The 14,712-nt window shown below is 39.2% G+C and overlaps 1 protein-coding gene across 3 annotated transcripts in view; it reads right to left on the bottom strand.

Annotated features, from left to right (window-relative positions):
* Positions 1-7,103: 7,103 nt before the first annotated feature.
* Positions 7,104-14,712, bottom strand: part of SUZ12 (SUZ12 polycomb repressive complex 2 subunit) — a 42,917-nt gene continuing 35,308 nt past the window's right edge. For all 3 annotated transcript variants that reach the window (XM_035027776.1, XM_035027773.1, XM_035027775.1), the window contains 5 exons: positions 14,370-14,513; positions 13,306-13,463; positions 12,714-12,912; positions 12,187-12,266; positions 7,104-9,467 (listed from right to left, as the gene is read on the bottom strand). In XM_035027776.1, the coding sequence (XP_034883667.1) occupies positions 9,122-9,467; positions 12,187-12,266; positions 12,714-12,912; positions 13,306-13,463; positions 14,370-14,513 (927 nt within the window). In that variant the 3' untranslated portion in view covers positions 7,104-9,121. The remainder of the gene's footprint in view (positions 9,468-12,186; positions 12,267-12,713; positions 12,913-13,305; positions 13,464-14,369; positions 14,514-14,712) is intronic.

The raw sequence follows: 14,712 nt of genomic DNA, 5'->3' as shown, positions 1-14,712 counted from the left end.
CACATCGGGCTCCCTGCTCGGCAGGGAGTCTGCTTCTCCCTCTGACCCTCCCCCCTTTCATGCTCTCTCTCTCTCAGTCTCTCTCTCTCAAATAAATAAATAAAATCTTTAAAAAAATAAAATAAAATGTTTTGATTTTCCCTTTATTCCTGGAGGATATTTCACTGAGTATAGGATTCAAAATTCTTTGCAGTGGGGGGCGGCGGGGCTTGAACTCATGACCCTGAGATCCTGACCTGAGCTGATAGCAAGAGTCGGACGCTTAACTGATGGAGCCACCCAGCTGCCCCAACAATTCTTTTCTTTCAATACTTGAAAAATATTATGCCACCCCGCATGGCCTCTGATGAAAAATCTGCTGTCATTTCATTGTTTTTCCTTGTAGATAAAGTGTCACTTTTCTGTAGTTGCTTTCAATATATATATTTTTGTCTTTAGTTTTTAGAAGTTTAATTATGATGTGTCCTTGCATGGGTTTCTTTGGGGTTATCCTGTTTGGGTTCCTCAGCTTCTTGAATTGTTAGGTTTATGTAACATGCCACCTTTGGAAAGTTTTCAGCCATTATTTGAAGTACTTTTTTCAGCCTTGTCCTCTTTCTCCTTTCCTTCTAGGACCCCAGTTACACATATTTTACATCTTTTATGTATTCCCACTGATTCCTGAGGTTTTGTTTGTTTGAAGTTGGTTTTCTCTCTGTCGTTCAGATTAGCTAATTCCTGTCATTCTACTTCCAGTCTACCAAGTCTGGCCTCTGTCACGTCCCTTCTACTGTTGGGCCCATCCACTGAGCTTTTCATTATTTATCTTGGTTATTGTATTTTTCAGTTCTAAAACGTCCATTTGGATCATCTTCGTACCTTCTATTTCTGGGCCAGACTCTTTATATTCTTTGCTGAGGCCGTTCATTTTTCATCTGTTTCAAGTGTGTTCGTAAGTGCTTGTTGAAACATTTTATTTATTTATTTATTCATTCATTCATTCGTTCATTTATTTTTAAGATTTTATTTATTTATTTGATAGAGACATAATGAGAGCAGGAACACAAGCATGGGGAGGGGGGAGGGAGAAGCAGGCTTCCCACTGAGCAGGGAGCCTGATGCAGGGCTTGATCCCAGGACCCTGGGACCATGACCTGAGCCGAAGGCAGACACTTAACAACTGAGCCACCCAGGAGCCCCTTATTGAAACATTTTAATCATGGCTTTGGTGATGGGGAGTCTTTTGTGTCCGTTCCACTGGGCCAAGGGATGTTCAGATAGCTCATTAAAACATTATTTTGGTTGTTCAGTGAGGATGTTTCTGGAGAAGATTAGCATCTGAATTGATGGACTGAGGAGAGCAGGTGGCTCTTCCTAATGTGTTGGGCCTCATCCAATCTGTTGATGCCTTAAATAGAACAAAAAGGCAGAAGAAGGTTGAATTTGCTGTCTATTGAGCTAGGACATGGATCACCTGCCCTCAGTGCTCCTGGTTCTGGGGCCTTCATATCTGGACTGGAATCTACACTTTTGGCTCTCAGATCTTTGAACTATATCACTTGCTCTCCTGGGTCCCCAGCGTGCGGACAGCAGATCTTGGGACTTCTCAGCTTCTATAATCATCTACTGGTTCTGTTTTTCTGGAGAATTCTAATACAGTGCTTTTAAATCTTTGTCAGATAATTCAGATATCTTGATCAGCCTGGTGTCAGCATCTGTTGTCTTTCTTTATTCAGTTTGAGATCTTTCTGGTTCTTGGGATGACAAGTGATTTTCTACTGAAACATGGGCATTTTGTGTTATGTTCTGAGACTTGGGATCTTATTTAAACCTTCTCTTTCAGCTGGCTTTTTGACGCCAGTCCAACAGGAAAAGATTGAGGGGCATTGCCTCATTACCCCCACTTGGAGATGGAAGGGTAGCTTCCCCTTGACCTGCATTGACAGCCAAGTGGAGAGCCCTTGTTATTGGTTGCGTGAGCATGGGAGTTCCAGTTCCTTGTGTGATCTCCATGGACGCTGCGGTGGGGGTGGCCTCGTTACTCTAGGCAGTGGTAAAAGTCTGGAGTCTCCACTGGTTTCCTCTGAGCCTTCAGAGAGAGGGAGAGTGATTCTGTTACTGCTGGTGGGGGTGGAGGTCCAGGCTCCTCTCTCACCACGGAGGTGGGTGGCTTCATCGCTGCCCAGTGGGTGACACCATTTCGCAGTGCTGTTGGGGTGTCTCGTTACAGCCTCATGAGTGTGGAAGTCTGGGCTCCCCACCTGGCCTTTGCCGGCATGGGCCAGGGGCAGGACACAGTCTTTTCTGTAGTTGTAGTTTCCTAGGGCTTCCATCACAAATTTCCACACTCTGGGTGGCTTAAACAGACAAATTGATTCTCACAGTTCTGGAGGCCAAGGTCTGAAATCCCCGTGTTGGCAAGACCGGGCTCCCTCCCAGGGGTCTAGGGAGAAGACTTCCCTGCCTCTGCTGGCTTCTGGAGGCTTCAGGGCTTCCTTCACTTGCCGCCACCTAACTGCAGTCTCTGCTTCTTACAAGGAAAGCTGTCTGGATTTAGGACCCGCCCAGGTAATCCACAATGATCTTATCTCAAGATCCTTAGCTTATTTATATCTGCAAAGATTCTTTTTCCAAATGAGGCCACATCACAGGTTCCAAGATGTGGACATGTCCTTTTGTGGGCTACCATTCAACCCCGTACAGTGGTGTTTGGTTTGAAGAGAGCTGTGGTGGGCGACAAGTTTTCTGTTTTACGAGCTGCCCCTTCTGTGGTCCTTTGGCAAGAGACCAGGCGTGGAGCCCAATGCGGGGCTCGAACCCAGGACCCCGAGATCATGACCTGAGCTGAAACCAAGAGTCAGATGCTCAACCGACTGAGCCACCCAGGCTCTCCATTTTCTCAGAGAAGCTACATATTTTAATATCAAAACATAAAAATGGAATAGTAAGTACAGACAAACAGTAAAGACAGCCTTTATGAGGGATTTCCCTGTAGAGAGGTAAAAAGTAAGCATCTGAGGGCCTCTGTTATATATGAAGGATTAGGGCAAGAACAAGAAGTGAAACAGGGGCGCCTGGGAGGTAGTTAAGCGACTGCTTTCGGCTCGGGTCATGATCCCAGAGTCCTGGGATCAAGCCCCGCATCCGGCTCCCTGCTCAGTGGGAAGCCTTCTTCTCCCTCTGCCTCTGTCTCTCCGCCCTGCTCGTGCTCTCTCCATTTCCTGGAGAGCTTTTATTTTTTTTTTATTTATTTTTATTAAAGATTTTTATTTATTTATTTGACAGAGAGAGACACAGCAAGAGAGGGAACACAAGCAGGGGGAGTGGGAGAGGGAGAAGCAGGCTTCCCGCTGAGCAGGGAGCCCGATGTGGGGCCCGATCCCAGGACCCTGGGATCCTGACCTGAGCCGAAGGCAGACACTTAACGACTGAGCCACTCAGGCGCCCTGGTGACTCATAAATTTTAGTGTCAAAATATAAAAAGCTTTTCTTCTGATACCTTTATAACTTCACCCTTTCTCTAGTTACAAGCAATGAATCTACTAAAGAAATAGATGCTTATTCAGGGACAGAAGGAAGAAGAAAAGTGACTCTGGTTTTGACCCATGAAGCCCGGGAGAATCCTTGAAACAGGTTCTGAGTCTTATTCAACATTTCATTCCCTGCTTGGGACAAGCGTTGGCATACATTTAATAGATGAATGAAAGAATGGCTGCTAGTGGCCGCATGCTAGAAAGGCAGGTAGAAGCTCTTTGGGTTCTGAAAAAGGATGGAGTAGCTTGGACACAAATATGATGGTGCACCTGCACGTGGCCCCTGGTTGAAGCTTTGCCATGTGGATAGCTATGATAGTAGTCAAAAACGGGAAAATAGATAAAATACAGTAGTCCAGGAGGTATCAACCCTGCTGTCTAGAACCAGCTTTATAGAGTGATCCCATGTGATGTTAAAGTAACAATCTTACCATTTGTCTCAGAACGTACTTGAGTAAATTTTTATTCCTATGTAAAAATGGACCATACCCTCATAGGAACTAGTACATAGGAACAGAAGATGGTCCAGGAATTGGATCATAGACTACATACTGAGAACACCAGAGTGCATGTATGTACTTAAATTCTGCTGTGCCTTGGGACTCCACTTGGTTGGAGGGGGGACTGCATACCTGAGATAAGACTGGAGAGATAAATGCAGTCAGGTCAGAAAGAGTACGATTTTTATTGACAACAACCCAGGAACCATTAATGGTAAGATGTCTGCTTTAATATGGTACTTGGCATAATTAACAGAACCTCACATATTTCCACTTTTCTAGGAGGGGCATACTATTTGTTACTTTAACAAAATATAAATTGAATTTTTAGAAACTATTTTTGACAATGAACTTCCTGTTTTACTTACTAGAAATTTACTGTGTTCTAAGCTGTGTACTAGACACTTAGCATTCTGCCTTTTTCCCAATGAGAACATCATCCTTCTTGAACTCTGTTTTCTATTTTCTGGATTAAAATTTTTTTAGAGGGGGGCGCCTGGGTGGCTCAGTTGGTTGGGCGACTGCCTTCGGCTCTGGTCGTGATCCCGGAGTCCTGGGATCGAGCCCTGCGTCGGGCTCCCGGCTCGGCGGGGAGCCTGCTTCTCCCTGTGACCCTATCCCCTCTCATGCTGTTTCTCTCTGTCAAATAAATAAAAAATAAACAAAATCTTTAAAAAAACAAAATTTTAAAAAAATTAAAAAATAAAAATTTTTTAGAGGGGCGCCTGGGTGGCTCAGTTGGTTAAGCGTCTGCCTTCGGCTCGGGTCATGATCCCAGGGTCCTGGGATCGAGCCCTGCATCGGGCTCCCTGCTCAGCGGGAAGCCTGCTTCTCCCTGTCCCTCTGCCCCTGCTTGTACGCTCACTCTCTCTAATAAATAAAATCTTTAAAAAATTTTTTAAAAATTTAAACATAACTATAAAATTTTTAAAAAATGGGTAGTAAATTGAGATGTCTCAAAAATGGCAGAGTGAAAAGCCTGCCTCTCATCTGTTCTTTTCTCCAGATTATCTTCCCTAAAAGCAGCTGTTTCTATGTATCCTTTAGACATGCTATAACCCAAACAAATGGGCACATTATTAACTTTTCAATTAAAGAATTTGGAGCACACTAGAAACTGTTCTGTACCTTTTATCTTGGCAGTTGTTTCACACACAAAAAACCCAGACCCTTCTTAACCCTTTTTTTTATTACTGCATAGTATTTCACTTACGAGGCTTGTATAATGTAGCCAGTTCCCTACTGATGACTTGTGTCTAATCGGTTTTCAACAGTGGTAACAATTTGTAATTTTACATGTGTTCTAGTTTACCTGTAGGGTAACTACCTAAAGATGGAATTGTTAGAGCAAAGGATGAATGCATTGTGATTTTTAGAAGATTTTTGAGAGTGAAAGTGAGAGAGATCACAGAGGGAGGAGAAGCAGGCTCCCAGTGAGTAGGTAGGGAGCCCGATGCGGGGCTCGATCCCAGGACTCTGAGATCATGACCTGAGCCGAAGGCAGACGCTTAACCCTGCCGCCACCCAGGCGTCCTGCATTGTGATTTTAATAAAGTACCAGATTGCTTGCTCTCTCTCATCGTACCTATTTTACCACCAGAATGGTCTTGAGTGCTTGTTAATATGCCAGTAGTGAAACCACTTTCTATTGACAGCAAACTGAATCCATCTGTGTTCTTGCTCTCATTCCTTCCTTTTTCTGGTAACTTCTGTCTTTGGCTTCTGTATGAGTCTGCAATCCTGCTCAACCCTCCCATCCACTCTCCCCAGAATTCTTAATTTTGCGTCTGTATGGTATGGCCCCATTTTCACATACTCTTCATGTGTGAAGCCTCTCCATCTCATTTCCCATGTACTAGACACTTTAAACCTGTTTCCTACATGTCACTACCCTGAAGTTGCCATCTTACTCATTTTCTGTGCTGCAGGACTGCTGCTTCCTCTGAAACCTTCTTGGCTTCATCGCCCCTCTGCCCTGCAACAGCACTGACCGAGGACTTCTCAGGCATTTACTTCGGGACAGGGAGTGTTCTAGTAGTTGAGTATTTCACCTGGGCTACTACTAAATAGCATCCTAGTGGTGGATTCTTCCTGTGCAGATCTTCTCCCTTCTCCAATTCTTAGAGCCACGGCTCACCAAAAACACAGGTTGATTTGTGTTGTGCTGTAAATCTCCAAATACTTCCTACTGCCTGAAATCCAAACTCAGCACAGCTTGTAAAACCCTCAGTTCAGGTCACCAAATAAATATCTGAGCACCAACTAAAACCATTAGGCAGTACTAAGGTAAGTGAGGTGGACCTTGCAATGTAATGAGAAAACAAGTGTTTAGAAGAAACACCTAGGGCCGCCTGGGTGGCTCAGTTGGTTGAGCGGCTGCCTTCGGCTCAGGTCATGATCCTGGAGTCCCGGGATCGAGTCCCGCATCGGGCTCCCTGCTCAGCGGGGAGTCTGCTTCTCCCTCTGACCCTCCTCCCTCTCGTGCTCTCTGTCTCTCATTCGCTCTCTCTCAAAAAAAAAGAAGAAGAAACACCTAAAGCGAGCGTTGGAAGTACAGAGGGGCACTCAGCTCAAACACACAGCAAGTGTACAAGTGACATGCTATTACTAGTAAATAAAGTCAGAAGAGCTCAAACTGTCAGCTCCTCTGTAAAGTTTCCCCTAACTCTTCCAGAGGTAGCTTCAACTAATCTCACAGAATGTTGTATATGACTTTATTATACAATATATCATTTTACTTTATAATGCTCATTTGTATCCCACTCTATGAACTTTCTGAAGGCCAAGATAAATTTTTTCATTAAAAAGAAAGAGAAAATCTACAACCAAAGATGGAGAGCTGTTAGGTTAGCTAACATTGACATTACTCAGAACTTATTATAAAAAAATTTTTAAGTATTACCATAAATAACATGCCAGCTGCAACTCATGTTACTAGAACTGAATGTAGGATTTTGCACTGATTTTTTTTTCTTAATTTCTTATTAATGACCGATGGGTGTTACTTTTTCTGGATCCTTACTATCCTAGCCAAACAAAAATCTTAGTACACACATTAACAATGCATCATAATAATGAAAACCAAAACCAAAACAGAATACAGCTTTTATATTATTGAACTTTATGTACAAAATCATTTGATTTCAAATAAACATTTAATGTAAAAACAAACGTTCTTTTAAACTGAATTTTTTTTTTTTACATCTACTGTACCATTCAAATGCTTTATCATCTTACATGATTTCTTCAAAATCTCTTATCAAGGGTACATATAGAAAAGCATTTTTTTTTATAAATAGAAACAAAGGGATTTTTTCAGCTTTTATTATAAGATGACATAAAAAGTTTACTCAACAGAAGTAATTTCATTACTATTTGGGGGAGGGAATCACCAACTTTTTGTGCAAACAATGCTAGCCTTCTTTTAAGCATTAAGAGCATAACTGCTTAAGAAATGACATAAGCAATAATTCTACACCTACATCTCCCCTAAAATAATCTATTTTTTTTTACATATGTGCACAGCTTTAGCAAATTAAAGCCCGAGAGAAATGCTCGAGATTCACTATCCAGAGGCATGACCAGAGTTTACTGTAACTCATTTAGAGAGCTTACCAATCAAGGAGTCTGTAATGAAAGCTGCAGTTTCCCTCTTTCCTATTTTTCTTAACACAAAAATCAATGACTAAGAACTTAATACTGGATGACAAATCACATCCACACTATTAGTTAAATAGCCTCACAGTTAAACACATCTTAAAAGACCAATCAAATCAGTATTTACATTTTATAAATTTCTGAAGACACCATTAGAAAGCTTATATATCCCTTCATTAAACAAAATAGGGAACTGCATCTGATGGTGGTGGAATGAAATTAAAAAATTAAAAATACCTGTATTTACAGCAGCATTGATCCTTTATAAATAAAGAATATGAAAATGCAATTATCTTTAAGGATAATAAAAAATTGAGGTGATGTTACTCAACCACAGTGCTTGGAGTTGGAATAAAAATCTATTGGTGCTTGTTAATGTGCCAGTAGTGAAACCACTTTCTGTTGGAGAAAATCCAACTGCAAATATGTGCATAAAAACACATACATCACAGGGCAAAATTGCTCACAACAATTCAAGTCAGCTTATCTGTATTGGATATTCTAATCATGAAATACATTACAAAGACATCCTTGCAAAGAAAAAAAGTTATAACATTTTCTGGTTCATTTTTATAGAACATTTACTTCCTCGAAAGTGGCATCTTAAAAATCCCAAACTCATTCTTCCCTTGGTTTATAATGAAAAGATGTGGACAGCTGAATTTTCAATGTGATTACCATACTGAAAACAACAACAACAACAACCCACAAATCCAAAACAGCAAATGTTCAAGTTTAAAAAAATATACTGGGTGAGCAATGCAGTAAAAATATCCACATGAAAACAAAATGGTCAGTAACCTTGTAAGCCAACACGACATTTCACGGTCAACAATGTGAAAAATTGACATTTTCTCAAACAGGCATAAGATGAAGAAGTGCTATTTTAAAATTGTAAAATGAACTTCTGTAAAGAATCTTACATTGTAATTTCTCATTCCAAATTGATAAATGATCTCAAAATCAAGGATCAAGGTTTGATTACAAATAATAATGCAACGTAATTTCCAAAAATCTTCAATTTCTAAAAAGGAATCACACTCCAATTTTCCCTCCCCAAAAAAGGTTTCACAATTACAAAGTAGAAAAATGGCCAGTCACAAATGCAAAAAACATTGTAATTTAAATATATGAAATAATTTCTAGATTATCAATTCAATATATTTCATAAGACAATTGCTGAAGTTAAAAATACGTTCTTTGAACTATTGCTTTTCATGCTCAAACCAGATTGTTGTAATGACATCAATGAAAGGGACATACATGTAATGCCACATGATCAAGTGAAGTTGAGCCCTGACACAAATACCCTTGTTGAAATCATTTACTTCATCTAACAGTGCCTGTTTGAAACCTATGATTACAAACGAAAACAAAACTCTTCCTAGAGGCTGAATTCCCTAGAATGCAATTTCAGTGTTTGTCTGTAACATGGGGTTAGGTTTCTTCTTTTCAGAGTTTTTGTTTTTTGCTCTGTTTTGAAACCCCTGAGACACCATCTGCTTCCAAAGCTTTCTCTTTTGAGTTAATTTCACTAAATCCATTTGCTGTCCCATTTTGTTCTTCAGTGATTTCTTCATTTGCAGGGGAAGCAGATTCTCCTTTTTCTAATTTTTGCTGCATTTCACGGAGCTTGGTAACAGCTTTATCTATTGACATTATGCTAATAAGATTAAAGTCATGCATGCTGACTAGATGAAGCATGAAGTTTCGACATAAATTCTTCTTAATTATTTTCTGTCCATAGTTTTCTACAAACAGCATACAGGCATGATTCATTTGATTGTCAGCAATAAACCTATTTAATAAAAATAACACAAACATCAATAGTGATATAAAGCATTTTTGTCAAATGCAACATGGTAACTATGACAGAACAGTAAGTGATTTAACAATCAGTAAAACTACAGTGAATCTGAGATTCAGTGACCTGAATGGACTTACCATTTTAGAAATTTAAAGAGATTTAATTTAACCAGAACTTCAACAGATGTCATTTCTGTTTGTCCTAATGAAATGGCATACAGCAGTATTAAAAGTAGAGAGCATTTTCTCTTGCCAACACCACTTTCATTAACTCTCTACATACACACTAACTGTCCCCTTTAGTCTCTTTCTTGACTTTGACGTACTTTCCTAGTTCAGAAGCAGTGTTTCTCTGCATTTTCACTTCATGGAAAACCTTTAAAGAAATGAAGATGCCACATTTGTGACAATACGGATATACCTTGAAAGCATCACGCTAAGCCAGACAGAAAGACAAACACCGTATGCTCTCACTTATATGTGGAATCTGGAAAAACAGAGGTGCCTGGCTGGCTCAGTTGGTGAAGCACGTGACTCTTGATCTCTGGGTCGTGAGTTTGAGCCCCATGATGGGTGTAGAGATTACTTAAAAAATAAATTTGAAAATAACAAAACTCATAGAAAAAGAGATCAAACTTGTGGGTACCAGAGGCAGAAAGTGGGAGGAGGGCAGATTGGAGGAAGGTGTTCAAAAGGTACAAACTTCCAGTTACCAAATAAATAAAGTACTAGGATAAATAAATAAATAAAGTACTAGGAATATAACGTACAACATGATGACAACAGCTAACACTGTTGTATGATATACAGGAAAGTTGTTAAAAGAGTAAACTAAGAGTTCTCAACACGAGAAAAGAATTTTTTCTTTATTCTTCTTTTTCTTTTTATTGTTATCTATATGAGAAGAGGGATGTTAGCTGAATCTATTGTTATCATTTCACAATAAATGTAAATCAAACCATCATACAGTATGTCTTCAACTTACAGTGATGTATGCCAATTATTTTTCGATATAACAGGGGAAAAAAGCCACATTAAAAAAAAATTTGAAGGTGTCACAACAAATGTGGTTACAGTGTGGCTGTGTTGACAGAAAGGAAGTAGGGTGCCCCCACAATGAATAAAATTTGAAAAAATCAAATTAAACCAAACAGGGGAATGGCTGCTGTTACCCACTGAAACTGAGTGTCCAACAAAGTCTGTAAGGCCTGCCTGCAGGGGTGCCTGGGTGGCTCAGTTGGTTAAGCGGCTGCCTTCAGCTCAGGTCATGTTCCCAGGGGTCCTGAGATCAAACCCACATTGGGCTCCCTGCTCAGTGGGGAGGCTGCTTCTCCCTCTCCTCCCTCTCCTTCTGCCACTCCCCTCCTTGCACTCTCTCAAATAAATAAATAAAATCTTAAAAAAAAAAAAGGCCTGCCCGCAGATATTTTAAAATCTAAAGTTTACCCAGCTACTTGCCACTTTATAATGCTAGTATAGCATGAACCCCAATAGCTGTTATACTAACAGAGTTAGATCAAGGAATGAAAATGGAACCCAATAAAGTAATAGTAGGACTAAAATTCCATCTTGAAACTGACATATCAGGACAAAAGAAAAAAGAGACTTAACCTAAGTTTCGAAATACAGAAATTATTCATAACTGAGTTTTAATGACTACACCAAGGACCAGACAAACATTTTCTGTAAAAGGCTAGATGAGTAAACATTTTAAGCTTTGTAAGCCATATGCGATCTGTTGCCTTTTTTTTTTCCCCCCCAACCCACTAAAAATGTGAAGATTATTCTTAGCTTAAGGCAGTGTACAAAAAAAAGGCTATGGCCCATGCACGCCAGACATCTGGGCTGGAACTATGTACCAATTCCTTTTTACTCCCTAAGAGTAAAGAAACAAAAGTGCCCCTTACCATTTATTTCATTATAAATGAAAAAACTCTGGCTGCTTATGCTATAGAAGAAAGCCTTAAATGAGGATCTAGTAATAATAAAGGTACAGAAAAAAAATATGTGTATTGACAGGCAAATAGTTCATATACAGGGAAGGAGGGCGATCTGCAGGAAAAGCAACGCTCTGGAAGATAACTTTTAGCCACAGTGGCACAAGAAATAAGTACTGTTCTACCCTGACCATTATGCAATGGTAGTAAGAAATCAGAAAAGCTACTTATATTTTATTCTCCAGAATTAAGCAATTTTAAAAAACTGTAGTAATAGTGTGATAAGCAATTTTCAGATTTCTAGGTATGTAGCAAGGGACATACTATTTTTAAATCCTTGGCAATAAAATAAATGAAAATTGGGTCATTTAAAAAAAGGGACATAATAAAAATGAAAACTGCTGTTAGATGGAGCTAACACCTTTCTTACATAAAACCATTTTTCTTTCTGCAGTTATAATACTTTGGATTAGGGTAAGATTTAGGGCACACTGTATCTAATTTTACTAATATTTTTTAGAGGAGGGAGAGGGGAAACGGAGAATCTTAAGCAGGCTTCGCACTGAGTGCAGAGCCCAATACAAGGTTTGATCACACGATCCTGAGATCATGACCTGAGCCAAAATCAATAGTTGGACGCTTAACCAACTGAGCCACCCAGGCGCCCCTAAGCCAACTGAATTTTAAGTAAGATTCAAACATAAAATTTACAGAATGTGAAGCAGCAAGAAGAGCATAAAGGAAATGGAATATTTAAATTTAGAAATACCATACCCATGTTTCATGACATGGAGATTCCACAGTTTCATCACTTCTTTCTCTCCTTCGTTAACATCAGAAAATTCCTCGATTTGCTAAAAAAAAGAAAGAAAGAATACCTATTAAATACAGAAAAAACAAAATTGGTATTTCTAAGAAAAAATTATGAGACTATCATAAACAGAATTTTTTTAACAATACCACAACTCATTTATACAGCAAAGTGGCAACATTTGTTAACAGAACTTTTATTTAAGTAATTTTAAAAGGGAAACCCTAAGTTATAAAGTAGTTACCTACTTCAAAAAGACCAAAAACATGATACAAAATCACAAGAAGAAAATCTTTGTATGTCCTTCAGTTGGTAACTGTTTAAATGACACAATTATAAAAATTGTGGATTCCTGAATTCCTTTTAGAAAAGGGTTCTTTACACTAAGTTAAGAGTTAATCCATATTAAACAACTAATAGTTTTTAAACATGAATCACTTCATCATAAGATTCTAAAATCACGGTCAATGGTGATAACAGTAATACTCACTGTAATGGTTTTTTCTCTTAGCCATTCAGGATCTTTTTCATCTTCACTATCTACTTCCATTTCTTGTGGACGGAGAGGTAAACAAGTATCACTATGGAAATATAGACGATTGTGTCCACTACTATATGTTCGCTGCTGTTCTACTTCTCCATCTTCAGATTCAAGAAATTCAGACATGCTTGCTTTTGTTCGTTTTGGTCTGATGAAAAGAAATGTTGATGTAACATTAAATGACAGGGATAGGATTCTTTCTATTTTACACCTCTCAAATAGAGTACATTCCTCTGGTACAGGTTCCTTTCTAGGTATGCACACAGTAACTTCCACTGGGAGAATTCTTTAATCCCTCTAATCACTGTAGCAGTAGTGACATTAACATTTAAGACATAGGAAAAAGTTCTAAAGAGGAAGTGAGAAAATCACTACAGGGGCTGGGGAGGGTTATAAAGCAGTATACCACCTCAGACACTTAGCTAATAATCTGAAATAATGACTCCCACCCTAAACAGTAGCTCTGTCTAGCTCTCCCTTGTGCCTCCACCATCACCAATAAGTCAGAGAATGAGTTTTGTTCTATGACCTTTTTACCTACCTGCACACAAGAATATGTGTGATAGGTGTTCTCTTTACTGGCCCATTGCGACTAAAAGCAAATCCAGGTTGGCGATGAATATCCTGAGGATTTCCTGCATAGGAGCCATCATAACACTCGTTGATAGAAACATCTATTCTAGCACCCTTTGGATGATACTGTAACAAGAATGGCAAGATGCTTAGAATAAGGAAATACTAATTATCTCTACCCTACATACCTATCACTTTAATTAATTAAAAAGTACTTGTGGCTCTTAATGTTTTGAAAACTAAAATGAGCCACACATACAAAAATGGTGAAAGGGAAATAAGAAGACCTGGAGTCAAGAAGATCTGTTAAAATCCTGGCTGTGACATTTATTGGCTTGGTAACTTTGTACAAATTATTTGAGTAAGAATAAAAAAATCACCACTTAATTCAAAGAGCCAATGTGAGGATTATAGAAGTCAACATAGGTGCACTATGCAAATATACGTAAACTGAATCACTGTAATTCATGCATATGGCAATCCATCAAATACAAAGATTTTGGCATTTTGTGCAGAACAATTTATTTATTTATTTATTTTTTAAAGATTTTATTGGGCACCTGGGTGGCTCAGTCATTAAGCATCTGCCTTCGGCTCAGGTTATGATCCCAGAGTCCTGGGGATCAAGCCCCGCATCGGGCTCCCTGCTCAGCAGGAAGCCTGCTTCACCCTCTCCCACTCCCCCTGCCTGTGTTCCCTCTCTCGCTGTGTCTCTCTCTGTCAAATAAATAAAATCTTTAAAAAAATAAATAAAAGATTTTATTTATTTGAGAGCGAGAAGGGGAGAGAGAAAGAGATTGAGAGAAAGAACATGAGCGGGGGGTGGGGCAGAGGGAGAGGGAGAGAGAAGCAGGCTTCCCTGCTCAGCAGGGAGCCTGATGTGGGGCTAGATTCCAGGACCCTGGGACCGTGACCTGAGCGGAAGGCAGACGCTTAACTAACTGAGCCACCCAGGTGCCCCAAGAAGCACAGGTTTTCAAAGTCAGATTGTCTTATGTATTATTGGAAAGAAAAACAAGAAAAGTTACTTACAACATAATTGAAGATAAATCTGCTATGGCAGAGTTTAAGATGCTTGAGTAAACTATAAAGTTTGCGACAGTTCAGAGTACACCACGGGCAATGTAGGTCATCTCTTGCTTCAGTTTGTTGTCTTGTATTGTTGTTATAAAGGAACTTTAAAATAACAAAAAACAAAAAACAGCAAATCTTCAACTTAAACATCCAAGGTATTTTGTTTCAACATCACCTTTAAAATACTTAAAACAATTTGCAAAGAAAACCAAATTAGAGACATTCTTTTCATTTAAATATGCCAAAATATTTCAGAGGTAACATGCAAAACAAAGGCATTTCATGATTACTTAAAAAAGAA

The sequence above is a fragment of the Mirounga leonina genome, unplaced genomic scaffold (genome assembly GCF_011800145.1).
Source record: "Mirounga leonina isolate KUSES-001 unplaced genomic scaffold, KU_Mleo_1.0 Mir_200, whole genome shotgun sequence".
Taxonomy (NCBI): Eukaryota; Metazoa; Chordata; class Mammalia; order Carnivora; family Phocidae; genus Mirounga; species Mirounga leonina.
The sequence above is the reverse complement of the archived record's forward strand: the minus strand, read 5'-3'. Positions and strand labels throughout refer to the sequence as shown.